The sequence below is a fragment of the Bubalus kerabau genome, chromosome 19 (assembly GCF_029407905.1).
Source record: "Bubalus kerabau isolate K-KA32 ecotype Philippines breed swamp buffalo chromosome 19, PCC_UOA_SB_1v2, whole genome shotgun sequence".
NCBI classification, from domain to species: Eukaryota; Metazoa; Chordata; class Mammalia; order Artiodactyla; family Bovidae; genus Bubalus; species Bubalus kerabau.
The window spans coordinates 64761285-64788709 of NC_073642.1; the positions used below are offsets into that span (position 1 = coordinate 64761285).

General features: G+C 54.9%; 1 protein-coding gene across 4 annotated transcripts in view; it reads right to left on the minus strand.

Annotated features, from left to right (window-relative positions):
* BCL11B (BCL11 transcription factor B) overlaps window positions 1-27425 on the minus strand; it is a 96523-nt gene that overhangs the window by 30296 nt on the left and 38802 nt on the right. Inside the window, exon 3 of one of the 4 annotated variants that reach the window (XM_055555583.1) lies at window positions 25551-25766. The exons of the other annotated variants lie outside the window; for them this stretch is intronic. Within the exon in view, the coding sequence (XP_055411558.1) occupies window positions 25551-25766 (216 nt within the window). The remainder of the gene's footprint in view (window positions 1-25550; window positions 25767-27425) is intronic. 4 annotated transcript variants of the gene reach the window in all.

Sequence of the window (27425 nt, forward strand, 5' to 3'; positions counted from 1 at the left end):
GTACCACACGGCCACCCAGTCTTCCCAAGACCCTGCAGATGGAAAGGCTTCTTCCCCCTGGTTGGGATCACCGCCCCTGCCCCCAACCTCCAGGCTCTGCCCAGTCCTCAGAGTGTGGGCCCTCTGGGACCCCACTCAGTCCAAGCTAACCTTGGAACAGAAAGTCTGCGTCAGGCAGGATGGTGGGGTGTGTGGATAAAGGAGGGGGTGATAGTTCGGTCCTGGGCAGTTGCTGCAGACAGGATCCAAGCCTCAGCTATGGAGTGGCCCCTGGGGAACTCTGGAGAACTGGCCATTCCCAGGGGTCTGGGGGTGAAGACTGCATGCTCCCTGGCACAGGACAGAGGTTGAGGCTCCGGTGAAGCCCCAGCTGGCCTGAGCTGAGTGCCCTGGGCTGAGCGCCCTGAGCTTCCCCTGTCTGCAGTGACAGAAGGCATCTCACCCTACAGCGCAGGGTGGGCACAGAGGCGTGGGGCCAGGGAGGCAAGTGGGGGACCAAGGAATTTGCTCCCCCCACCCTGGCATTTCATCCCAGCAGCACACAGGTAAGGGCTACATGGAGACCCCTTTCCCCCCCGACAAGGCTCCACACATGTCCAGCCAGTGCCCACCTTGACCCCTGAGCTGCTCACCCCAGAGCTGCTCAGTGCATCCTCAGTGACGGGGCCAAGGCTGAGCAGCTGGGAGCCGGACACAGTCATGTGCCTAACAGAGTCTTGACCCTTCTCCCTGAAAGGTGACTGACTGCCTTCCTCCCATGAACCCAGGCAGAGGGAGAGCTTGAGCCCAAGTGGGGAAAGAAATGTTTCAGACTAAACTGAGAGTTAACATCTTCATCACTCCCTTGGGCCCCTGAAGATGGTCATGAAGTACACTCCTTGTTCAAAAAGGTCAAAAATGCTAAAAAAAAAAAAAAAAAAAAAAACCTTAATAAGCTCATGAACTCATCCCCAGTAAGGCCACACAAGGAACATGAACAGTCACTTGAAGAGAAGTCGCTCAGTCGTATCCGACTCTTTGCGACCCTGTGGACTGTAGCCCACCAGGCTCCTCCGTCCATGGGATTTTCCAAGCAAGAGTATTGGAGTGGGTTGCCATTTCTTTCTCCAAGGGATCTTCCCGACCCAGGGATTGAACCCATGTCTCCCACATTGTAGGAAGACTCCTTTCTGTCTGAGCCACTAGGGAAGTACAACAATTACTTGGTTTGGGCCCTAACTTAAGCCCACGTGGTGTGACAGCTTCTCTTATCAAGGGTACCTGGGACAGGACAGGTAAGCCAGGCCCCAGACCTGCGGGCAGGTGTTCAGAAGATGCACCTCCATCAAATTACATTTTTTTTTTTTTAATTTTATTTTATTTTTAAACTTTACATAACTGTATTAGTTTTGCCAAATATCAAAATGAATCCACCACAGGTACATCAAATTACTTTTAAAGGGAGGATGAAATGATTGTTGCTTAATGAAATGTGATTTTTCACAGCAGCAGAAAGGGGGAATTAAAACAGGTCCTTGAAGGAACAATGGGATTGTCCTGGGAAGGTGAGTGTGAATTCTGGGGCTGGTAACCCTGACTGTGCTTTATTCTCGGGCTTCTCTTCAGGGTGGTGTGGCCAGTGGTTCTCCAGACCCCGAAAGTGAGAATCGGGGAACAACTCTTAACACAGACACCAGAGCCAGCTGGGCCCACGGAGAGCTCCCATCCACTCTGGGTGCCCCATCTAGGTTGTACACAGTCTGGGGAAATTCACGGATTTTCCCCAAAGCCTGCACCAGCCACTTCTGACAACAGTTAGCTAAAAGCAGCCACTCTGCAGGGTGTCGGCCACACGGACATCTAGGAAGAGGGGAAAAGTCAACTCCCGCACCTCCTATGTGCCAGGCCCCACCCCAGAAGCTTTACAAACCTCCACTTTCCAGAGAAGGAAAAGGAGCTCAAAGTATATCTATGCAGTCCTGCCCCTTCGCAGCCCTTATAGAATGAGGTCAGGAATAAGTTAATAAGCAAACTGAGCATAAGTGGTAATGAGCAGAATTCACAGAAATCTACTGCCCCTAACCATCAAAAAAAAAAAAAAATACCAGCCCAACTACCTCTTAATCGCTGTGGAGCCATAAAGCCAGCCCCAAGGTCTTACTTCAAACACCTTTCCTTTGCGGAACAAGTTGTTGAAGGAACGTCAAGGTCACCCCGCGAGGGGAGCCAGGAAGCAAGCCTGTAGGACCGGAGCTGCAGCTCTAGCAAGGGAGCACACGAGCCAGCGAGGTTCACCTGCCCGGAGCTGGAGCCACTGGCGTCCTTCACCGGATCCTCTCTCTAGGGACGAAGAAGCAGAATGGCGTCTGGGGATGCGGAATAAGAGCACCAGACCCCGCAGAACACGACGGCTCTGACGGTGCCATTTAGTGTGTGCATAACGTTTCGTCTCAACTTCTGCTGGCGTCAGTCTGAGAACCTGTCTCCACTTCTGTGTGCAAAAATGCCATCGCGATCCGTCCCTGTGATACTCACTGTTTCTTATCTCAGGGATCCTCAAACTACAAGTCATGGACTGGCTGCTATTTTTGCAAATAAAGTTGTATTGAAACAGCCACCCTCATCCAGTACACATCATCCACGGATGCTCTTGCCCTGTGATGGCAGAGCTGAGTAGCTGCAGCAGAGATGGTTGGGGCCCACAGAGCCTAAAATACATACTATCTGGAACTTTATCTCAGATAAAGCCCTATCTTATCTAAAAAAAAAAAAAAAAGCCCTGTGATCAAGTCTCCCAGACTTGAAGTTGATGCAAAAAATCTCTCTATCCTAAACCATTATGCTTCCTTACATAAACAAATCAGAACTCATCATGTCTCCCTTTTTGCCAAGGCTGCCAGGAAGCTCAGAACTAAAGTCTGTGCTCCACTGAAGTGTGGGTTACTAGAACAACCTTCCCCATCCCTTGAAGGTAGGACTCCTGTTGTTTCATCATCATTCTAACGCCTCTGTTACTGGTTTACTTACAGTAAGAGACTCCATATTCCTTCGTTATGGAAGCAGCTATGGTGTAAATATTAAACAGAGAAGGAGCATGGGGACAAGAAGACACTGCAGCACAGGGGTCCCTCTGCACCCCGTGATAAGCCTTTGCAGAGACCCCATTCTCAGAATTCACCCAGGGACGGGAACCCCATTCCTTCCCTTCCAATCTCAACTCCCTCCAACTGAGTCTGCTGGACCAGGAAACCCTGCATGAAGCTGAGTGAGCTCCGGGCACTTCGTGGTCTTTTCCAGTGCCCTACCAGCTTCTGACGGGCACACTCATGCACTCAGACCCTCCTGGGCAGGGCCTGGGGGATAAGACCCGGGGACGGACACACAAAACGCAGAGACACAAACACAGCCCATGCCCTGGGAGCCTCCCGCTCCTCCTCACAAGGGCGCACAGTGAAGGGCTCAGTCCAGAGGTGTGTACTGAGTGCCGCCCAGCGGAGCCAATCCCATTCCAGAGATGCGTGTCTGTGGGAGCACATGGGCTGCCCAGAGTGACTCCGGAGCTTGCCAGGCAGAGTGCAGCCAGGCCAAAGGGCAGAGATAACCAGGGCCCAGAAAGGAGCCCCGGAGGCCAAGCTCAGACACTCCCCAACCACCACCAGGGAAGAACGATGGGGTTCTGGCCACGCTCCAGCATCTCACAGCTCCGCCTGGAAACCAGGCGCATGGACGGGGTCTCCCTGAGCTAACACCCTCACACCAATGTCACAGCGGCAGCCTTCGGAACACTCGAGCATTCCATCAAACCAAGCTACAACAGACGGCCTGGTACGAGGGGTGGAGCCCAGCGGCAGCTCTGGGAGGTGAACTCCAGAGGCTCCAGAGAAGCTTACTTCCCCCTGAGCACCCTGGAGGGTCCCGACGCTTAAAAGCAAGAGCTCAGGGTCCAGTCCCTTGACCTCCTAAGCAGTACAGTTTGAACCTGAGCTCAGCCAAGGCTGCCATCCCTTCCCCCTGCAGAAAAGCCCATAGGGAGTCACGAGGGTGTCGGCCACAGGCCCTGGGACTTCACTGAGCCCCAGATCCCAGGTGTGGACAGGGGCCTGCCCCCTACAGAGGCCAGAGTCTCCAGGGCCACCGTCCACCAATCACCGCATTGCTTACTCGGAGTTTATCAGGCGGTTGCTGCCACTGCTTGCTGGCAGGCTCTTCTATTTACACCTAGCTTTCTCAAGCTCTCCCCAAGTGCAGAGATAATAAAAGAGCCATTCCTTCACAACGCAGACAGGGAGACTAACCCAAGCAAAGCCTAGCACGGGGCTGTGTTTAACAAGAGGAGAGGGGCTTTTGGGCTCCCTCTGGCTCGACTTGGGAATTCTGGTTAATAGTGCTGCCTGGGAAGTGACCTGCCCAGCTGCCTCCATTTCATCCAGGGAGGCTGGGGGCACAGCCTCCACCCAGAATTCAGCCAGACTTGTTTGAGGCACTCCTGGCCCAGGGCACCATGGGTGACAGAAAGGGGTGTTCGCTGGAAGGACCACTCTGCCTGTCCACCCACTCGTCCCCCAGACCTCAGCAGGCCCCTTCAGTGAGCCAGGCAGGATGCTCACGTCGGAGAGGCAGAAGTGACTGAGTGGTCCCTGCCTCAGTCTTGGGGCAGGGGGCAGAGGGGAGACGGGACACCCAAGCAGGAACCTACACGGCAGCCAGCAGCCAGGCCAGGACACCCAAGAGGAGAGAAGCAGCGGCTCCCTGCAGGCAGAGAGCAGAGACAGCTGCACGGGAGCGGGGAGGCTTCAAACCATGTCTGAGTGAGTGAGTGAGTGAGTGTGTTCTCAGTCGTATCCGACTCTTTGCAATCCCATGGACTGTAGCCCACCAGGCTCCTCTGTCCAAGGGATTCTCCAGGCAAGAATACTGGAGTGGGTTGCCATGCCCTCCTCCAGGGATCTTCCCAACACAGGGATTGAACGGGCATCTCTTGTGTCTCCTGTGTTGGCAGGTGGATTCTTTACTACGTCTAGAGGGAGGGAAAGAGGGGCTGGAGCCCTAGAAACCTGGGACGAGCCTCCCTTTGCTGCTTCCTCATACCCTTGTGGTTCTACAGGAGATTCTTGACCTGTCTGAGCCTCAGTTTCCACATCTGTAAGATGGGAGTGGCCACCGCATCTCAGGGAGGCTATGATGAGGATTCAGGAGGTAAAGGGTTGGAAAGATGGGCGTCATGGGGCCCTCATCTCTCTCAGCTCACATTCCTACTGGACCCCAAAACTCTTCTTGTTGATCAAAACATACAGCCTCTGCTGACATCAGCAGGGAATTCTCAGGCGACTGAAGAGCAGGCCACTGCTCTGGGGTGGAAACCCCTGGAGACCACGGAGGCCATGTGACAGAGCAAGCCGAGTCCCAGACCAGGGTCAGATCAGCGGCAGGGCCTCCCCAGCCCGCAGCAGCTGTGATGAGCAGCAGAGAGAAGCAGGCGGCCGCGCTCCCACACCCACCCCCTAGGGCTCACGATAATCTCAATCAGGGACCGGCGAACACAGGTCCCCGGCTGCCGGGTCGGGGGAATCCTCGGCCTCAGGTGGACCAGCGCCCACTTCTCCAGGCAGCCGAGTCAGAGCAAGACCCGGGAGGGCGAGGTGGGGCCAGAACGCCAATGAGCTCACCTGCAGCTCAGGAGATCGGCCCGGGATTGAACTGGCCAGGTCAACCATCCTCTCTGCCTCTCGGTCAGTGCCCTTCAGAACACTCGAGTAATTTATCAAACGAAGCTACAACAGGCGGCCTGGTGCAAGGCGTGGAGCCCAGCGGCAGCTCTGGGAGGTGGGAGGAAAGGCCAGGCCTTTCCCTCTCTGCATGTTGACCGCATCGCTGCCCCAGAGGGTCAGACTGGCCCCAATACACGCCAGCCCACAGCTGGGCAGCCATCATCTTTACAACTACATTTAAGCCAAGGCCTCTCAACTACCTCCTCCAAGGTGTCCAGTGAACCCAGAAAGACCCACAAGACCCAGAGGTTCCCCTCAGGCAATGAGGAAATGGGGCAAGGTGTGTCTCCTCTCCCATCATATTCCCTCACAGCAAACTCATGTCAGGGTGGAAATGAAATTTCAACTTCTGGGCTGATGTGGTCAACTAGTAGTGACTGCCCTTCCAGGCCCAGGCCCAAAGGAGAGAGGTGCTACGATTGACTAGTAATGTCTGCCATGGGTACAGCAAGGGGCAATGGAGGCACATGTGTGATATACACACCTGATCTTAACACATCTCTGGACAACAGCATTCCTTCAGGGAGAAATAAACACAGACAGAACACGGATAATAGAAAATAGGAAAGCTGGGACAGCTGGTCCAGAAGAATGGCCAAGACCAGGGAGGGGAGGAAGAAGAGTTGCTTACAATTTTCATAAATCTCTGAACGACTGTGGTTCAGTTGCTCAGTCGTGTCCAACTCTTTGTGACCCCATGGACTACAGCACGCCAGGCTTCCCTGTCCATCACCAACTCCCAGAGCTTGCTCAAGCTCATGTCCATTGAGTCAGTGATGCCCTCCAACCATCTTGTCCTCTGCCCGCCCCTTCTTCTCCTACCTTCAATCTTTCCCAGCATCAGAGTCTCTTTGCATCAGCTGGCCAAAGTATTGGAGCTTCAGCTTCAGCATCAGTCCTTCCAATGAATATTCAGGACTGATTTCCTTTAGAATTGACTGGTTGGATCTCCTTGCAGTCCAAGGGACTCTCAAGAGTCTTCTCCAACACCACAGTTCAAAAGCATCAGTTCTGAACTTTACCAGCCAACAATAAACGCAAGGCCACGGGTTTTCTAGTCCATCTTGCCTGCAGAGGTGTTTACAGAGAAGGTTTTCTCCAGGGAGAAATAATGGAGAATAGATCTCTCTGCTCAGCTAGCCACCTCCCTGGCTCCAGCCACTTCGCTCTGGGTCTGGAACAGGCTCCCAGAGGAACTCAAGCAGCTTGCACCCAAGGACCAAGAAACCACCATCCTGAGAACTGGGCTCATGGCAAAGTACAGATGGCCTCTCAAGGATAGAGACACAAGCAGCAAAACTGGGAAGATGGCAGAGGGCAGGGGCTCCCAAGCAGGGTACGGAGGGCACAGCTTCCAAAGGGGCACGAGGAGGTCCAGGCAAGCCCCTCAGAGCAGCTCACACTGGTCCAGCAGGGGACACTTGGATACTCTAAAGCCTGGGGTCTCCACACACAGCATGGGGGCAGATTCCGGGGCAGGAGCCCAGCCTTCATCACCACGCCCTCCCTCAGCCCAGCTACCCCCGGCCCAGGTCACTGTGGAGAAAGAGAAGACAGCTTCCCCTCTACCAACAATGACAATGATCGTCCTAGGAGGACGGGCAAAGGCGCCCTTCCTGGGGCCTCAGTGGCAGGCCCCGGGCTAAGTGCCGTGTACACATTGGAACCTAGGTAACGCCCTCCCCTCTATTCAGTAAGTGAGGAACCCAGGCTGCAAGACCGAGGTGAAGGGCCACCCTCACCCAGTTAGCAAGGGACAGAGCTAGGACAGGCCCATGCCTGGAGACTCCCCAGTAGGGCTCTCTGCTCACCCAGCTCTGCCCCTGAACACACCAGCAGGGTGCTTTCAGCCAGCGTGCACCAGGAGAGAAAGATCCAGGGTTCCCAGGAGGGCCCGTGGTTGTGCACGAGGGCATCATCTGGGCACCTCACTCCCTCTTGGTCCTGTGCTTGTCTCACTGCTCCCTGGCCCTTCACAAAGCATCAGAGAAGCCGGCAACGGACCCTGGTCCTCAGGGTGAAGCGTGGACGCACCATTCATTCACACACATGCATCCATGCATGCAAACACACAGACATGCACACACGCGAATACACGGGTACATATGCTTATGTGTACATGCATGCACACACACATGCCTCCTTCTGGATACTCAAGTCCACAGCCCTTACTCCCCAGGGTGACCTTCCTAACATAAATAGACCTGCTGCTTTGGGTCCAAAGGTTCTGACATGCTGGCCCATTTCCCACCCAGAGGTTCTCTCCAAACACTAACCCACGGTTCTGTCCTCCACCGTGGGTACCTCCGTTCTAAACCCTTGTTTATTTTCTGGGAAATTTAATGGATAAACAACCTGCTTTTCCAGCCTGTGCTTCTCATGGTCTACATTTCTTCTTACTCATAAAACCAGGAAACTTCAACTTGACAGAGGTAAATGAACTTGAACCTGTGCCCACTCTTACTCCACCACATACATTCCCCAAAAGATGTGATGATTCCAAACTTAAGAAACCACACTCCATGTCCAATTCCAAAGCAAGAATCTTCCCCTATCCTGGTCACTGACTTCAGGTCCATCTTTCCCATCCCCTTTCATCTCGGTCTGTCTCAGATGTGTCCCAAAGCACCATCCTCATACCGGGGGTTCACCTGAGCAGTGGGCAGGCTGGAGCACCTTGCAGAATAAAGGGAAGTGGAAGCAGAATGGACCCCTTACACACACTCACACACACAAAGACTAAATTTCCAAAAAATCAAGCCAGAGAGACGCAACTCCAGGTTGGTCTGACAGCTGCACCCTACAGGGCTCAAATCTCAGGTTTCTTCAATATGCAAGGTTGCCGTTTCCCCGGCCCGGGCCCAGCCAAGACTCCCCCGAGGACCCCGCCTCCCTCCCTCCCTGCCCCCCAAGCTACATGTGGGGCTGGAGGCCAGCCCGCCTGTTGCCCGGGCCCCTGGTGAGAGGGTGAGCAGGTGGGCAGCACAGGAGACCACAGCCCGGGTTGCTAACCCCAGCCTCACTGCATTCTCCATCCTTCCCGCCCGCCTTGGTGTTGTTCCCCCAAAGTGGGGTGCAGACAAGAAGTCTCTGGGTCCACCCCATCCCTTCAGGGACACCTCTCCACCTTGGTTTAGGACTTGAACACTGGAAGCTCCCAGGAAAGATATACCAAATCCAGAGGCCAGTTTCTTGTTTGCTTTCTCTTTTTTATTTAAGGCTGCGCTTGGAAGCTTGCATGATCTTACTTCCCCAATCAGGGCTCAAACCCAGGATCCAGCGGTTAAAGAGCAGAGTCCTAACCACCGGACCACCAGGAAATTCCCAAGACCAGTTTCTTAGAGGGAACAAAACCTAGCCTGTTTTCTGCACCCACCACCTGAGCAGGAAACACACGAGGTAGAGGGGACCCTGAGATTCCGTGCCAGGGCCAGGCACAGAGCGGGGAGCCCACTGCACCCCACGCCCATCTGCTTCCAATTCACATAAGCAGACAAGATAGGGAGCCTTTTCAACTGGACATTAATCATTGGCAGCAATTAGATCCCCGAGACCTCGCAGTGGGTGTGCAATGAGTCCAGGAAAGCAGGAGGCCCTGGAGCGCTGAACAGCAGGGCCGTGCCAACCTAGGTGCGCCGACACCCAGGGAAAGAGGGGCCCCGGGTCTGCTCCGCTCAGGTGCCGCCTGCAAAGCCCCGACTGTAATCAGATGGCAGAGGGCTGCGATGCAGAACGCCCAGCGGATTATTCAGCAATAAGGTGTAATTGAAAGGATTAACGTGAATGCGAGGTTTCCCTTCCAAAAATTCGAGGAACGCCAAAGCAACTCTCATCTGGGCTGGTATGACTCATGATTTAATAGAGGAACTTAATTTTCACTTCTGAGGAATCTGGGCTCCGGGAAACATTGTCTAAGAAACACTCATTTTGCTCCGCTGACAACAAGTACCGCCACCTCGAGAGTAAAAATAAAGATTTCCCCAGCCGGTCCCCTCCCCGCCACCTCCCAGAATCCACCGTCAGCCACCGGCTGGACCCTCCATGGGCCTGGGCAGAGGCCAGGGTGTCAGAGGAAAGGGTGCGGTCTGAGGTCCACCAGGCAGGTCCTAACTCGATGGGGTGGCCGGGGACCAAGCCCTTCCCGTCTCGGAGGCACTGCTCAGGCTGGCCCGCCCGGAGGCACCTGGCAACCCTGCACAGGGAGGGCCCCTGGCCCAGCGCACCGTGTGGGCAGGATGCGAGGCTGCCCACCAGCACGACGGGCACAAGGGCATCTTCCTCTGATGCCCGAAGGCTCCAGATGATGCAGCTCCCGGCGCCTCCTGAAGACAGAAGGGCTCAGTGCCTAGAGCCCGAGGCACCGCCCTCCCAGCAGCACCGGCTCCAGGAGACAGAGCCCCGAGCTCCCCACCCCCCACTGCCTGACGCTGGTCCCCACACACAACAGGGGCTGATGGGACCAGGGCTCAGAGGTCAGAGTAACCTGTCACCACCCACCAGCTGTCTAGTTAGTGGAGGTGGGATTCCCCACCTCCATGACGAGAAGCTGGAGAAACGCCCAACCCCTCCCTCCTGGCTCAGTCCCTGTGCCCACACCCACAACGTCCCTGCCTCCCAGGAACCTTCCAGACCGGCCCAACTCTGCTCCAGATTCCAATGAGCGTCAAATTTTACGGAAAAACTGGACCCATGGTGAGCATCTGGGGTGCAGATTTCTGCAAGCAGCGGTACCTGGCAGGCCCCTTGTTATCCTGCCTCTTTACCATCCCAGCTGTATTTTCTTATTTACATGGCCCCAGCAGGTCCCCGTGCCCACAGCTTCCAGCTGAGGGATGGTTCCTGAAGGGGAGGAGAGATCAAGCAAGCTAGCTTGAGGCCACAGCACCCGAGTACCACCATCACACCACGGAAGGGCCCCGCAGGTGAGAATTTCCCATCAAGCATGACTAGACACAGGATGCTCCAAGATACCACAGATCCTCAGATGCTCACTGCCGCATCCTTGCAGCTCTGTCACTCGGCCAGTTGCAGCCAGGGTCCCTTCTATATGCTGCGCACCACTCACCGAGGTTTCCACGGGACCAGGACGGGGGCCGCCACCCCTGCCCCGACCTTGCAATGGAGAACAGATACCCAGACCCCCTCCCCAACTCTTCCCCACCTCTGCTAGGGCCAAGGGAGAGGCACTCATTTATAAGTTGCCGATAATGTCACCCACCATTCATCCAAATGTGTCACTTACATCCCATTAGACTGTAATTATTTTTTAATTAAAACTAAGAAAACTGGCATGCCTGTGCCGACTTTATGCATCTGTTATGGGTTAAAATAGCTTTTAAAAAATGTTTCGGAGACCGCAGTCTATTGTGGCCACGGCCTCTGCCAAGGAAAACGCAAGCTTGCTTATTTTCTCCGTGGGGCGCGAGAGCGCCTGTGTGCGCCGGAACAGAATCGGCTGGCCGTGAAAAGAATTCTAAATAAAACACAAACATGGAATTTGGCAACGCCACAGAAGCAAGCTTAAGACTAATTCCAGCATGCGGACGGCTCTCACATAGTAAGTCTGGCTCCAGCATAAATGAAACCAGGCACTGTAAAATACCAAGCAAGTTGGAGTCTCAACTTAAAGAGACAGAACGCTGGTTCCAGGTATAAAAGCTTATTAAGCTGGGCTTGCGCTGGCTCCATAAATCCATAGGTTATTAGCTGTTTGCTTTCAGCCAATCCCTCCTTTCAGAGATGCATATGAGGAGAGAGAGAAAGAGAGAGAACAAGAAATGAAAACCATCACTTTGCACTTGACTTTTAGTGCAGCGGTTCTGGAAATACTGTGTTCATTATCTCGATTAGAGGAGAAAGATTATCAGACCTCAAATACACACAGACGAAAAGGGAGGTGGAGACGCAGGAGGGACTGAGCGATGCAAGGGAAGAATGCCCGTTGCACTGGAAGGATGAAAACGGTCCCCCTGGAAACCAGAGGCATCAGGAGGCAGGACTCAGCCACCGGGGGAAAGCCACGTGGGTGCTGGAGTCCCTCCACCCAGGGAAACGGCAATGGTGAGCCTTGTGATAATAAGTATAGTTACAGCAACAATAAAAATAGTAGAGTAATACCTGCTGCTACCCCCCCTTCACGTACCATCTGCAGTTCAAGGCAGTATAGAGTTGATAAAGCAGGGATGGTTCTCAAGTCTAATCAAGCGGTTAAGGGCTCTGAAGTCAGACTCGCCTTGGTTTCCAAGTCTGCAAAATGGGGTACCAGCTCGCCCTCCTCACAGGGCTGGGCTGAGGGATACTGAGGATGGAGCCCACAGTGAGCATTTAGCAAAGCACCCCTAACAGAGTCGGGACTTTGAACCCAGCTCTCCAAGGGCAAAGTTGGACACCCCCTTCACCCCAGCACGCTCTCCTGGACGGGGCACCCTCCAGACTGGCCAGGTTTCCCAGGACTGGGAACTTCGGGCTCCCTCTGAGACTGGGGTGGGGCTGGGGACGCAGTCTCCTCCATAAGGCCCAGAGAAGGGCACTTCATCCACAGGGAGAGACTTGCCCTCAAAGGCTTCAGCGGGCCTCAGCGCTGAAACTTGATCACACACACCGCAATCCAGGAAGAACTGCAAAGTTCAGGGAGGAAAAATAATCAGAAATGTCTCCACCATAAACACCCAGTCCTGGGCGGAACAGGGGCTCAGGGGAGGGCCCTGTTCTATGCTGACAGTGCTTCCACGCCAACACACACACACACACACACACACACACACACACGCACGCGCACAGACATGTACACACACACACATATATGTACAGCCAAATGCACATACAGACACAGACTCACATATAAACACACACGTATACACTTACCTACCCTCACATATAGGGCTTCCCACATGGTTCAGATGGTAAAGAATCTGCCTTTCAATGCGGGAGACACAGGTTTGATCCCTGGGTCAGGAAGATCCCCTGGAGAAGGGAATGGCAACCCTCTCCAGTATTCTTGCCTGGGAAATCCCATGGACAGAGGAGCCTGGTGGGCTACAGTTCAACAGGTCTCAAAGAGTCAGACATGACTTAGCACTAAACAACAACACTCACGTGTACACAAATATACACATACCCATGAACACACAATGACACACATTCACATACACACAAGCACATACACACAAATACACAACAAGGCACAAACACTCAGGGCCTTCTATTACGGAGTCTGTGCCAGGCCCCAGGACCCTGGCAGAGGCAATGGGAAAAACCAGGGAGAAAATTACATGAAGCAACGCTTGGCTCCGAGTGAAAAAGCCACGGAACGTTTTCCCTCTAGTCTTGGTGATTCCTGCAGGTCCACTCCGACCCGGATTATCACAGCCCTGACCATCTTGGTCCCAGAGCTGAATCAGCGTCAGTCCTCCCAGTGGACCAGGTGTGGTCACCGTCAGGCCACACAGGGACTATCCTCCCAGCAAAGACACGCACGGCTACACGGCTGGGCTGCCGACGCTCTCACTCACCCATGACCCGCCTTGCTCCAAAGGCCCCTGCAGCCTGACGTGGTGACATCACACAGGTGCATCTTCCTAAAAAGACGCTGGACGTCTTAGAAGATGCACACTAAAAATACTCCTGGCTTCTTAGAGCCAGTTTACAAAAATAATAGTATTTTCTTTAAAAAAAATAATAATAAGATTATAGGCAAGTATGTGTCCACCTATTTTTAGGTTCTATTCAACTCTACTAATTTTTTTTCTCATAACAGTCATTGCAGACTAGTTTTTAAAGCCACCCCCTCTGTTAATATGTGTGCTCTGAATTGGCATGAGGCCAGAATTGGGGGGCAGGGGGCAAGGGGCGCACAGCCTTCCATAAACCACGCAGGTCTGAGTGCTGTCCAGAGAGGACCCTGTCGGAGAATCATCGCCTCCTGGGGAAAGGAACATGTGGTCATTCCACTAAAGGTCAGCTCCAAGTTCAATCCACCACACATTTGGGGGGGTGCCCTGCCTGTGCCTGAATCTGTGCCAGGCATTGGGAGTTCGCAGAGGGCACCAAACTGCGGTTCCTGCCCTGGAGGGGCTCACAACCCAGGAAGGGGACGTGTTATGGGTTGCATGGTCACCCCTGAAATGAAGCATTCTTAGATGTTTCTAACCAAATCCTTAGAATCTGTGAATGTGACCTTATTTGGGAAAAGGGTCACTGTAGCCAGAATTAAGCTCAGGATGTGAGATGACATCATCCCAGATTATCCGGGTGGGCTCTAAACCCAATGACAGTTGCCCTTTTCGTTTTAATTATCCCAGAGAGCAGACAGATCCCCAAGGAGGAGGCCACGTGACCACAGCGGCAGAGACAGGAAGGATGCGGCCACAAGCCAAGGGACGCCTGGATCCCCCGGAAGCTGGAATATTCTCCCCTTTGGAGGGAGCGCGGCCCTACTGACACCATGCTTGTGGACTGGCAGCGTTCAGAACTGTGAAATAACAAACTCCTGCTATTCGAAGGCACCCAGACTGTGGTCATTTGCTACAGCAACCCTAGGGCCACAGAGAGAGATCACAGCTCTGCATGATAACCCCCACCCTATCCCACCAGGGCTTCCCTGGTGGCTCAGGAGGAAGAGAATCCACCTGCAATGCAGGAGACCCAGGTTCGATCCCTGGGTCCGGGAGATCCCCTGGAGAAGGGTATGGCAACCCACTCCAGTATTCTTGCCTGGAGAATCCCCATGGACAGAGGAGCCTGGCAGGCTACAGTTCACAGGGTCACAAAGAGTCAGATGCAACTGAGAGACTAACATGTTCAGTCTTCCCCCTTTAACAAGGACCCGAGGCCTCTTGATCAGAGGAGCAGACGCAGGGCGTTGCCCATAGTCCAGCTCAGGATGCCTGTTCTTCAACCCCTCCCATGCCAGCAAGGCTGGTGTGACGATGACCCCCTGCAGACGGAGAGGTTCAGAGAGGAGCCACACGGACCCTCAGACACCAGCCGGCTCTCTCTGGCCCCCAAGGGTCCCCACCCTAAATACACACTCTTCCTGCTGACCTAAACCCAAATCAACACCCTGAGGACACAGCAGAAAGGACAGTGTAAACTGTCCATTTGCAAAATCTGCCCCCCAAGGCTCAAGCTAACGGAATTATACGGAATGCGTAGCTGACAGCTGAAAATCAGCACCCGGGCAGATGGGGCCATTGGGGGGAAGCCTTTACAAGTGACGTTAGAGACCCTCCAAGGGACCGAAGACACTGGCCCAGGACCACAGCCGCAGGCACCAAGTCTGAGTCCGGAGGCCGGTTCCTGCCTGGACTCTCAGGTTTGCTAAACCACATAACCTGGGCCAGCTGGTGTCCACATCCCTGAGGCTTGGAGTCCTCAGCTATAAACCCCAATGGTCAGCTACGGGTGAGGAGGTGGAAATACTGGGCCCCTTGAGCACTGCCGGCGGGAGTGTAAGAGGATGCAGACGCCGTGGGAAACAGGTGGGTGCTTCCTCAATGAGCAGAATTATCGTGTGATCCAGCAATTCCACCCTGGGTACTCACCACCCTGAAAGCAGGGTCTCCAACCATTACGCACACACCCGCATTCCCAGAAGCACTATTCACAGTAGCCAAAGGTGGAAATAAACCAGTGTCCAGCACAGGATGAATGGCTCAACCATGGTCCATCCACACAGTGAGTATGACTCAGCCTTCAACAGGAAGGTGTAACGCATATGGGAAAAGAATCAGAAGAAGAATAGGTATAGGCATGCGCACAACTCAACCACTTAGCTGGACACCTACAACTCAGAGAACATTGTAAATCAACTATACTCAAGTAAAGCAAAATTCAAAAGGATAAATAAAAAGCAAGGTGATCCGAACACATGCCGTAACATGAATGAAGCTTGAGGACACGGTGCTGAGTGACCCGCAAGACCAGTACTGCATGATTCCACTCACGGGAGGCCCCCAGAGCGGTCAAGTTCAGAGAGACAGGAAGGAGTGAAAGGTGGTTGCGGGCTGGGAGCGGGGCAGATGGGCAGTGAGCGTTTAACGGGCACAGAGTTTCGATCTGGGGTGACAACGTGCGCGCGATGGACAGCGGTGATGGTAGTAGAAGAAGGTGAACGGACTTAATGCCACTTGACTAAAAACGATTAAGATGCTAAATTTCATGCTTTGTGTCGTTTACCACAATAATAAAAAAATATTTTCAACACACACAGCCTCACACTGTTGTGAGAAAGAATCGGTGGAGACGACTGTATGCAGCCCGAGCACACAGTGGGTCCTCAGGCCATGGTTTCCCTGCTGTTAAAGCAAGACAGAATTGTGCATGCCGGCTCACTCACTAAGTCACATCCGACTCTTTTTGCAACCCCATGGACTGGAGCCCACCAGGCTATTCTGTCCATGGAGTTTTCCAGGCAAAGAATATTGCAGTGGGTGGCCATTTCCTCCTCCAGGGGATCTTCCCGACCCAGGGATCGAACCTGCATCTCCTGCATTGGCAGGCGGATTCTTTACCACTGAGCCACCAGGGAAGTAAGAAAAAACTAGATGCTGGTTCATAAAACAGCGGGAAATTCACGAAGAGGGCGCCTGCATCAGGAAACACTGGTTACACACAGCTCCAAGGCCGACTCAGGCGCCGAGGGCTGGTCCCACCAGCCCTTCCTCACCTCTCATGAACAAAAGGCCATCATTAAAAATGTCTGGGCTTAGGAAGATTCCAACTGCTCCCATCTCTGCAGGGAGTGACTCCATTGTTGCATTGAACTCCTTGGAGAAGAACTCCCGAGCCCTCTGACCCCTCGTGCTGAAACCATAAAACACAGGTCCTCCAATCGGCCCAGGCTCGGCCCAGCCCCGAGCGGCTCCCCTGATTCATTACCTTGCCCCTCTCCCTCACACCTGCCAGGTGGAAGGCCAGAGGGGTGGGCAGTCCGGAGCAAGAAAGGGAGAACAGCGTGTGGCCCCCACACCCAAGGGGACCTGGGTTCAAATCCCACTTCTGCCCTCTGGCAGCTGTGCTATGTGAGGCAAGTCAAATCACCTCTCTGGTCAAGGTCACCTCACGGGTGACCTACAGAGTAGGTTACCTTCCTAAGAGAGATGCTTAAGTGTGTGGGAAGGCCCCCAGCAGAGAGCCTGAGGCTGGGGAGTGGGGGGGGAGGGACACACAGAAATGATGACCTGGCCGTGACCTGATGGCCCCCTGCTGCATGTAAGGACCCTGAAGGGAGAGGAACTCACCATGGTCGCCTCCCCCACCCCGACCACACACATGGTCACACGTCATCCCCCACCCCGGCTCTCAGATTATTATTAAATAACGCCCCCAAGGAGGGGGTGGGCGCCTCGGGCAGGCTACAGATTCCACCCCCCCACCCCCACCGGTACAACGCTGGGTGGCAGAACACCACAGAGGGACCCCTGCCCGCCAAGGGTTTCTTCCCACTGCTTTTTGGATTAAATTGGCCAGCCCTGATTATGTTTGGATAAACTTTATTTCATGGTTTAGACGATTTTGGTTTGATTGTGAAATATGTACAGCACGCAGTCCCTCCTCTGCCCCGCCCGGCCCTCGGGTTTGAAAAGTCAAGGACATCTTGCTCCCCCTACCAAAAAAAAAAAGCAGCCATGAACACCTCCAGCTATAAGGATGACGAAAGTGGGTTTCTTCTGGAGGAGAAATTGCTTCCAGGAAACCACGTGCAAAAACAGGAGCGCATCGCACTCCACGTGTGCCTCAGTCTGCTTGCGCCTTTGTGGGGTCTCAGCGTCCACCAGCTCCAGAGGTCTGGGCCAACTCAAGCGCTGGGAAGACTGAGAAGGGGCTCCAAGCCAACCCAGCACATGAAGGAACTCAAAGGCAATCTGATGACACAATCTTCCCCCACACTCCAGGCCTCATCTTCAATGTCAAAACTTCCCCATGGAGGGTCTGAGGGTTCGATACTCTGTGCTTTCATAAGTCACTAACAAGTCGGACCCCTTGGGGGCCAGCTGGGGCTACAGGGGGGCTCATGGGGTCAGTGGGATGCCCACGCACACATCTGTCACCCGGCCACACCTGGGAAGGAGTCTGTTCCCCACCCCACCTCACCTCCACAAGGAGAACCCCAGTGGTCCTCCGAGACCCTCCCAGCTTCCACGAGCCCAGCTGCGTAATTTCCCTCAAGCAGAGAAAGGCCTTAAGGAGAGTGTGCCTCCCAGTGTCTGTCCACCTCCACCACCACTGTGAGGTCCTCCAGGGCAGAGACCCCAGGGCGCTCATTCCTGGACCTCCATGTCCAGCCCAGATCCGGCAGCGGCATGACCCGCGGAGGAAGGAAGACATAGGGGACTCTCCCAGGACCATATCCAAACGTGACCTGGTTTCCCATGGGTGACCTGCCTTTCTGTTGCCTGCCTCTGAGCCACCAAGCGGCCCAACAACGCAAAGCTGGAGGGACAGCCAAGAACACGACTCCAGGGTGGGCCAGATCCACGTTCCAGTCTCAGTTCGGCTCTTTGTGTGCTGTGTGAGCCCTGGTGCATTGCGCAGCCTCTCTGAGCCCCAGTATCCTCATGAGCAAAAGGATGGGGCTGGACTCCCTGTGGCCCCGCAGTTAAGACGCTGCACTTCCACTGCAGAGGGCTGCAAGTTCAATCCCTGGCTGGGGAATTAAGATCCCACATGTCACATTAAAGAGAAAAAAAAAAACCTGCAAAACAGAAAGGATGCAGCTGCCTTTCCTTCCAGGTGTCACAAAGATGGGTGCCTGAGTGAGGTACGCACGGTGCCCAGAAAGGTGCTGGGTCCTGTCAGGCCCCTGAGACACAGTGGCAAGTCTTAGGGGCAGTGATGGCACTGGGCCTTCCTCCTCTTTCATTCCTGCTAAGAAAACCTACCAGGACAGACGTTCAAAGAGATGGCAACCAAGTCACCGGGGTACGGAGCACCCAAGGCCAGGCTTCTCCTTCCTGCCCCCCAAACTTCCCTTTGTCTGTGCTTCCCCACATGCTGGCAATCAGCTGTGGCCACCCCAGGATGGAGGCCGATCAGGGGACCCTCCAAGGCAGGGATGAAGAGTGGGTACTTCTAGGGTTCCCATTTCTCAGATAGGTAAACTGAGGCTTGGAGAAAGCCAGCGGCTAGCCCAGGGTCACATAGTAACACCAGCGCACCTTGAGAACAAGGAACGAGCACAGTTCCGTCTCTGGAGCCTCCCACGATGCCTGCAGCGCTTCCACCAATGTGTGTCCACAATGGCATTTAATTTCAAGCATAAATCCATGCCACAGAAGAGATGAGCCACAGAAGGGACAGGGCAGCCAGCAATCAAAGGACAACGACAGAAAGTCTCAAAGCTGGGATGCATGGACGCAGGTCCCCACCACAGGTGGCAAAACTGGGGGTCCAAGAGGCTAGGGTCAGGGCTCCCCAAAACAAAAATTCTAGCAGTTGCCAAATCTAACTGCACGTATCACGTGGCTTCAGCTAGATGATGAGTTTCCCTCTCCAGTTTCCAATATGAACTCAAGAGGGGCAGTGATGTCTAGTGGGCAGAGGCTGGGGGAAGGACAGAGCTGTGCCACACACATCTTGTGGCCTCTTCCCCCATCTATACCTCGGTGTCCCCCCTCCGGACGATGAACAGGTTGGGTAAGATGATCTCTCAGAACCCCTGGTCCCAGATCATTAAAAAATTAACTCAAGTCTTCAGGTCACTGGAGGCAGACCCATTTCTGGGCCAGTCCATCCATGCAGAGGGCGCCCAGCCTCCTCCGCCCCGTTCGGATTTCCTTTCAAGCTGCAGAACGTGGCCGCCCTGCTCTGAGATCTGTGATGTCGGTGGCCAGTGCTGGTCCTTCTCATCCACTAACAGCTTTAAAGCGCTGCACCCAGCGCTGCATTAAAAATTAATTACACATGCTATTTTATTGCCAGTGCATAATGTAATGAGCACCAGCTGTGCTAAACAGCCAAACTCCTTTTTAAGACAGCTATAAAAAAAAAAAAAAGGGAAAGAAAGAAAGAAAGGAACTGCACTTCCAAATGCCTCTCCTGTCAGAGCAGAAAAACAGCAACATCTTGTGCGGATTTTGAACAGAATTCTTTGATTTAGCTCTGCCTTCAGAACGTCTGAAGGGCCGGCTCGGAGAGGCAAGTGGAATCTGGCGAGGCAGTGCAGCGGTCTCCACTTGGGGATGTTGCCGGGACCCCCCTTTTATCTAAGGACAGTCACACAAGTAGGTGCCCCAGACCCCCACTAGGCAGCACGGGCCCCTCCTGGCCCTCAAACCCCCTCTGATGCCTGATGGCGTCGAGATCTGGGTCTGCAGCTCTGGGGGACAGGGGACTTCCCTGGAGTCCACTCAAGCCCTGCTGCCCTTGGCCACCTCCACCAGGCTGGAGGGGCGGCTTCCTCTGACCGGGGAAGCCATGCAGCTCCCAGGAAGCCGGCAGACAGACACCGGAGCAGACGCCAGTCACCACTGACGGAGGGATAGCCGGCCCCCTCCAGTGATGGAGACATCAGCGCAGGGCATACAGATGACTCTTTACATTTTTAATAACTCCCCTGAGAGCCCTTCCTCCAACAGTGAGCCAACCCCCCCACGGCCCCTGGGACCTGGTGAGCCCAGAAAGACCCCACAAGGCACGTGACTCTGCAGCGAGAATCAGGAGAAAGGCAAGGGTGTGTCTGGAACCTTCCAGGACAGAGGGCTTCTGTCCACACACGTGCACCCACACTCAACTTCTCTTCCTCATCCCATACTCACGCCTCCCTCCAAGGTCTCCATGGAGGCCCCCATGCCCCAGCAGTGTGCCTCTGCACCCACCCCCGCCCCAGAATGGAGGCGGTGCCCCAGCGGGGGCCTGATGAGCACTGCCATCTATCTTGGTCCACGTCGCCCTGTGGCTGCCCACTGATCCTCCGGTGTTAATCAAACCCAGTCCGAAATGAAACTACGGCTTGCTTCTCGCTCTAGTATGAAATGTGCAAAGCGCAGACCATATCATTAACATAAAACTTCCAGAAATAAGGCCACTTTCCAGACAGACTGTATTAATTGCATCAAGCTTCCACAGCTAGGGTGGTCTCCTTCACGGCGTCCCATTGGAAGGCTCCAGTTATAAAAACCAACACAAAATGAACACTGGGATATAATTGAAGGAGGAGAAAAACGATAGATTCTACTGTGAAACCCTACTATTTACTTACAGGTATTCTTTTATCTTTATTGTCCTTTTAACCCATGCCAAGAAACCCCAGACTGGTTAAATAACACAGCAAGCACAATTTCAGTAGAAAAGTAAATTGAATTTAACTTTACAAGATTGCCCTGTGATTTCAGCATATACTAATGACTGCAACTGACTCCTTCTATTAAATCCAAACACTTCACTTCCCCGAGCCGGGATCCTGTGTGTTCTTGCTGGAGACCTTGAACTTCACCAAGTGCATGTATTAATCACTGTGGCTGATGACCATTTGCGGCTTTTAAATATGCAATGAAGTTTCTCGGTTCCTTCACCACCTCCCAAATCTGGTACACCGCCTGAGCCAGCCAAGAGGCTAAATGCCTTTAAGAATGGAAACTAGGGATCCAGCTTCAAGTAAGATTCCAAATGGAGCCAGGCAGGTAATGATATAATGATGTGAGACTCATCCTGCTTGTGCATGAATCAGAATGTCTGGAGGGTTCGCTCAGCAAGAGGCATTGTTCTCAGCACCTGGCGAGCATGACCTCATCCAAACTTCAGAACACGCTTTCAATGACCCCATTTTACAGGTGAGAAAACTGAGGCAGAGGGGTAGAAATGATTTGTCCAAGGTCACACAGCCATACAGGACAAAGCAGTCTTCACTCTGCAGTCTGATACTCTCTCTAATGACTGCCTCCCCATCATGGAAGCCTCAGAACAGGGAAAGCTTTGGGAGTCCAAAACCCAGTGGTTCTCTGAAAACCCCAGCCCCACCTCGGGAACCCTAGCCAAATCCCACACAGGCAACCCCAGCATCTCAGGAATCGAAACTGAAGATCAGTATGAGACAGGAGCCTTGCTTTTAAATGCTACACATGTACCACAGGCAGAGAAGGCACTGGCACCCAACTCCAGTACTCTCGCCTGGAAAATCCCAGGGACGGGGGAGCCTGGTAGGCTGCAGTCCATGGGGTCGCGAAGAGTGGATACGACTGAGCATCTTCACCTTCACTTTTCACTTTCATGCACTGGAGAAGGAAATGGCAACCCACTCCAGCACTCTTGCCTGGAGAATCCCAGGGACGGGGGAGCCTGGTGGGCTGCCGTCTATGGGGTCGCACAGAGTCGGACACGACTGAAGCAACTTAGCAGCAGCAGCAGCAGCAGCATGGACCACATGGGCTTCCCTGGTGGCTCAGTGCTAAAGAATCTGCCAGCCAATGCAGGAGACACAGGTTCCATCCCTGGTCTGGGAAAGTGCCCTGGAGAAGGAAATGGAAACCCAGTGCATAATTCGTGTCTGGAAAACCCCATGGACAGAGGAACCTGGAGAGCTGCAGTCCATGGGGTCACAAGAGTCGGACACACATACAAACATATATATATATATATATGCATGCTAAGTCACTTAAGTAGTGTCCGACTCTGCCAGGCTCCCCTGTCCAAGGGATTCTCCAGGCAAGAATACTGGAGTTGGTTGCCATGCCCTCCTCCAGGGGATCTCCCCGACCCAGGGATCAAACCCACATCTCTTATATCTCGTACATTGGCAGGCGGGTTCTTTACCACAGGCGCCACCTGGCAAGGCCAGAAGGGGAAACTGACGTCCAGAGAAGGGAAATGACTTATTCAAGGTCACCAGCCAGGTGGAGTCAGGGCCCGGACCAGAGCCCCAGACCTTTGACTCCCCAGGCACCTTGGAGAAGTTCGTATGTGGAATTTCCCAGAGAAGACATTTCAGTTTCCAGGAACACCCCCAAGTCAACAGGCATAAAGCAAAGGGGACCCCTAGTCCCTTCTCCTTCCTGTGACGATCAGAAGGTCTGGCACTGGGGTCCTGAGAGGCAGGGCTGTTTAGGATGCTCCCAGAGGGAAAGGTACACACACACACACACCTGTGTGGTTTTCGCCCCCATAAAATCTCATCCTCCTATAAATAACCTCGAATGCATTCACAGGCATGCGATTAACCTGGGTGAACACGGTTACACCGGGGTTTCCCATATTAATTTGAAGAGAGAGGTTCAGTGCATCCTGATCCAAAAAGGGACAAAACAAAGTTAAGGACGGCAGCCCCTTTCCGTCTTTACAGAGGACCGCTTCTTCCTAACGGGTTACTGGGAATTTAATGACTCCATTCAAACTACTAATTAAACAGGCACTAAAAACACTTTAGCAAACAGTCCAGTGCCAGGGACAGAAGCCACAAAGGGACGAGCACCACTGGAATAGGATATTTTTCAGGTACTGACACTGATCTGAAAATATGATGGCACAACCTGACCCAGGCTAATTACCGCAGACCCAAGGAGGAAAGACCGGGACTAGGGATCGGGGCAGTGTCCGAAGCTGACAGCCGACCCCTGAGCAGGCCAGGAGGAGAGGCCCGGGGACCCAAGGGACAGACACGGCCCCACCTCACCCCCCCTCCCCAGCACTGCCAACAACCACAGGGGCTGCTCCCAAGTTCTGAGCCCTGATGGCATCAAGTTCTAAAGTCCAGGAAGGCCTCTGAACCAGGTGGGCCAAGGCCAAAGGGGAAGCGGGTGCAGGATGGGCGGCCGGGGATCAAAGCCCACCTCTGCCCTCCCAGCCCCTCCCTCTGGTCCCCATTCCCGCTCCACCACCTGGCCCATCACACTGCAAAAGTTACAGGAGGGCTGGGACCCGCCAACGGCACCTCAGTTTGCACAAGAATGAGTGAACGAATGAGTGAACGCATGAATGGGAGCCTTGATACCTCACATCTACGGGGCTCATCCACAAAGTGGGAGCAGGAAAGCTACCTCCTAAGGTGACTGTGAGGATTAAATTCAAGAAGGCACACCACATGCCTAGCACAAGGCAGCACACAGTAGGCCCTCAGTTCATGTTCCCTGCAAGGAAAGCGGGCTGCACTGTGGCTGAGCGGGACAGAGTAAGAACATTCCCCAGGACGTCGGCAGAGGGGCCACGGCCCAGCGGAAAGAGGGGTGGCCTTGTTGGGAGACGGCCTGGTGGCAAATCCCAGGTCGCAGCCCGGGCCCAGCCACTGGCCCCCCCACCCCTGAGCCTTGGCTTTCCCATCTGTAAAAAGGGATTAATTAACTCGCACTCAGCCATAGCTTCTAAGCAGAGCCAGAGATTAAGCACAGCGGAAGGCTGAGCCAAGCCCTAGGCAACTCCACTGCCAGGGAGAGCCTGTTCCTGCACCAACTTGACCGAGTCCAGTCATGAACACTCAGGCTGACCGTCAACAGTAGAACCCCCCCGCCCAACAGCTGCAGCACGAATTACGGGAAGTCAAGAGAGCCACGCGGCCACCAGGACGGAGCAGGTGCCCTGCACTCAGCAAGCAGGGGTCACAGCACAGACCCACGGAGCTAGGACAGAATGCCCCATCGCCCTGGGCACCCGGGCGGCTCGGGACAGGGAGCCGCCCTCTTTGCAAACTGTGCAGATGCCTTCCTGGGTGACTCAGTCTCTGCTCTGTGCATTCAGGACCCAAGCCCAGTACCTATGACATCAGCATCTGTCACAGGAAGGGGTGCTGAAGGCTTCAGGCCACCATCCCACCAGCAGGAAGGCCTGGGGCTGGGCTGCCCATGGTCCTCTGCAGAGCTGCGTCTCTAACAGGGGCCACCCCTTGGGACAGCTTCAGCTAAAAGTAAAACCTGCCCCCCAAAAAACACAAGTCTCTTTTTCAGTGCTCGAGTCAAGAGAAAGCCAGCAACATGCCTAGTGCCAAAGCAGGGACACACGGAACCTGCCCTGGCGGGGCACTCACCCTGTCCTTTCCTGGTCCCTGCGGGGCACCCGCCACCACCCATGTCTGTATCAGCATCAAGGCTCCTGCAGCCTCAGTGTCTTTTACATCAGGCTCTGCTGAGATATTAAGCAGGAGAGGCTGGGATGAGGGGTCCCCGCCTGCACATTCCAGGAACCCCATGCCGGAACAAGAGTTTGGGTTTTGTTTGTGGAGGGAGAAGGGAGGTAACACAGCACAGGTCGAGTAGCTGCATTGCCCTGTCTGCCCATCTGTATAATAGGTGGCTACGCCAACCCCGCCCCCTGCCCTGTGGGCGCCGCCCCCCTTACCCCGCACACCCCAGTATGTTGCACTCCCTCCCAGAGCCGAAGCTAAAAGGCTCCTCCAGATAAACTTTTTTCTAAAAGTTAATGGGCAACATATTCTCGCAAAGAGAAACTCAGCATTTTGGAGGGCTCCGGCGATGTACACAGACAACCAAAGGATCATCTCCTGACCTTGTATTGGAGGGAGGGGCGGGGCGGGGGCCGGGGGTAGTGGCTGGAGTGGGGAGAGCAGTGGCGAGGGCAGAAGAAAACCTCAGATGTTGAGCGTTATCCAATTAAACTTTAGCTAAACAGCCGGAAGAGATGAAATTTGGAGACTGGGAGTGAGATCTCGGAAGGGGAGGAGGCATCGTTCGGGGGGAGGACCTCCTGACCAATGGGGACCGGGGCACCGGTGTAGAGTTGTGTCATCAGCCTTGGCATCTCTCCCCTGGGCCCCCACACCTTTGCCCCAGCCCACCTGCGAGAGAGGCAGCCGACAGCCCTGCCCACGGCACCCCCGCACCCCCGGGAGCCCGCCCCCACCCCACCGCGGCGGTCGGTTACCTGACAACTGACACTGACATCCAAAGGGAGCCTCCGTCTGACCCTCACCCTGAGTCCCGTCACCCGAGCCAGGGAGCGCGCTGCAGCACGGCAGGGGGACGCAGGGCGGCAGAGCGCCCAGGGCGCGCAGAGGCGAAGTAATCGCGGATGGGTGAGGGTGGGAGGAGGTGGCAGCTATGGGGGCCATCGCTGGCAGCTGGGCAGGCCTGCACGGCCCTGGAGAGAAAACAATAGAAAAGGCTGGTCAGTCGGACCCTGGACTGTGCGAGGGCTTCGGGGAGTGGAAGGAACGGGGCCCGGGGCAGAGAGGGCTGCAGGCCGCCCTTGCAGGGTAGGGGTGCAGGGTGCCAGCCCCTGCCATGGGGGCGGGGTGGGGGTGGGCAGCCAGTGCTGGGGGCGGGGTCAGGGAAGTGGGCGGGGCCTGACGGGGTCCTGAGGCTACAGCTGCCATATGGGTACCAGACTCCCATCCCCGGGAGGTCTAACGCCGGGGCTGGGGCACCCAGGGGCCGTCAGGACCCCTGATCCCGGGAAGGTATCCGGTGGGGGTTTCTGGTGTGTCCCGGAGCAGACTCCACTGGGGGATCTGTTTTCCCCCACATCTGGGCCACCCCCTCTGGAAGAGCCAGGAAGTCCCAAGCTGCCACTGTGTGCTCTGTCAGGATGGGCTGTCTGTGCAAGCCTGGGGCACCCCCAGGTGGTCCCCTCCCAGCACCTGGGCACTGCCCAGCCTCCCGCCTGGAGGAAGGCCAGCCGGTGCCCTTTCCAGCCCAGAGCAACTGACACCAACACACAGCACCCAAGCCCCAAGGTCTTTTCAAAGGCTTTGAGCCCCGTCCCCCGCCTCGCCCCAGAGAGCCCTGGCACCACTCAGCACCCCCTCTTCACACCTCCCCGTTTCTGACAGCCGCGACGCCCGGCCAGGGGCCTGCCGGTCTCCGCCCAGCCCCACAGCTAGCCCGGGCTCCCCGGCAAGGCCTGCATTTGATTTGGCCGTTTATCTTAAATGGCTAAGAGACCACCAGGGCAAAACATTTGTGTGAAGCCCTTGCCAAAACCACAAGTGAAGAAGCCCAAATTCCCTGGGTAAATAATTGAGCGGGGAAGCATCAGAGAAACAAAAGGAAAACATCAACAAGATGACGGGCAGCTGGGCTCCGGGGCCGGCTCTGCCAGGGACGCTCCCCTCACCCACAGGCTGCTCTGTGCCCCACACGGGTCTAGGGGGGTGGGGATGTGCCCACTCTACAGCCATCAAGAGGGAGCCACAGAGCCCTGCAAACCCTCTGCAAGCCAGCAGCCTGCCAGTCTTCATCATGAGGGAGCTTCCCAGCATGCCCTGGGGGCAGGGCTCAGCAGACCCATTGCACAGACCAGGAAACTGATGACATGACCGCAGAAAACTGCAGACAGCGGCAGCCAGACCCACCAAAACCCTGCTGGCTGTCTGGCTCCAGAACCAGGGCTCTTTCTCAGTACCTCCTGGGTCTCCAAAACAGGTATTATCTTGGACCAGGGGTATCAGAGCATGTGAAGACCGCCTGCACATGTCCTGCCAAGAGGCCAGAGCTTAACACCCACACCAACACCCAGTCCTTCTGGGCCAATGAGGACCGTGTGCTAGGCTAGGCTCTGGGCCGAGCCATTTACAAGCCCATGACAGCCCTGGAAGGTGTGGCCAAGACCTCGTGTGCTGTTCCAGCCACAAATGCGGAGCAGAAGGCCGTGCCCCAGATTTGATGCAGGAACCTCAAGAAAGGTCACCTGATCTGAAACCAGTGTCCCCGGCCTCCTCCCAGAAGCCTGCCCTGCCCGACCCTTGCCCGAAACTCCCCGGCGCTGGAGACAGCACGTTCATCCTTGTCCACACCTGCC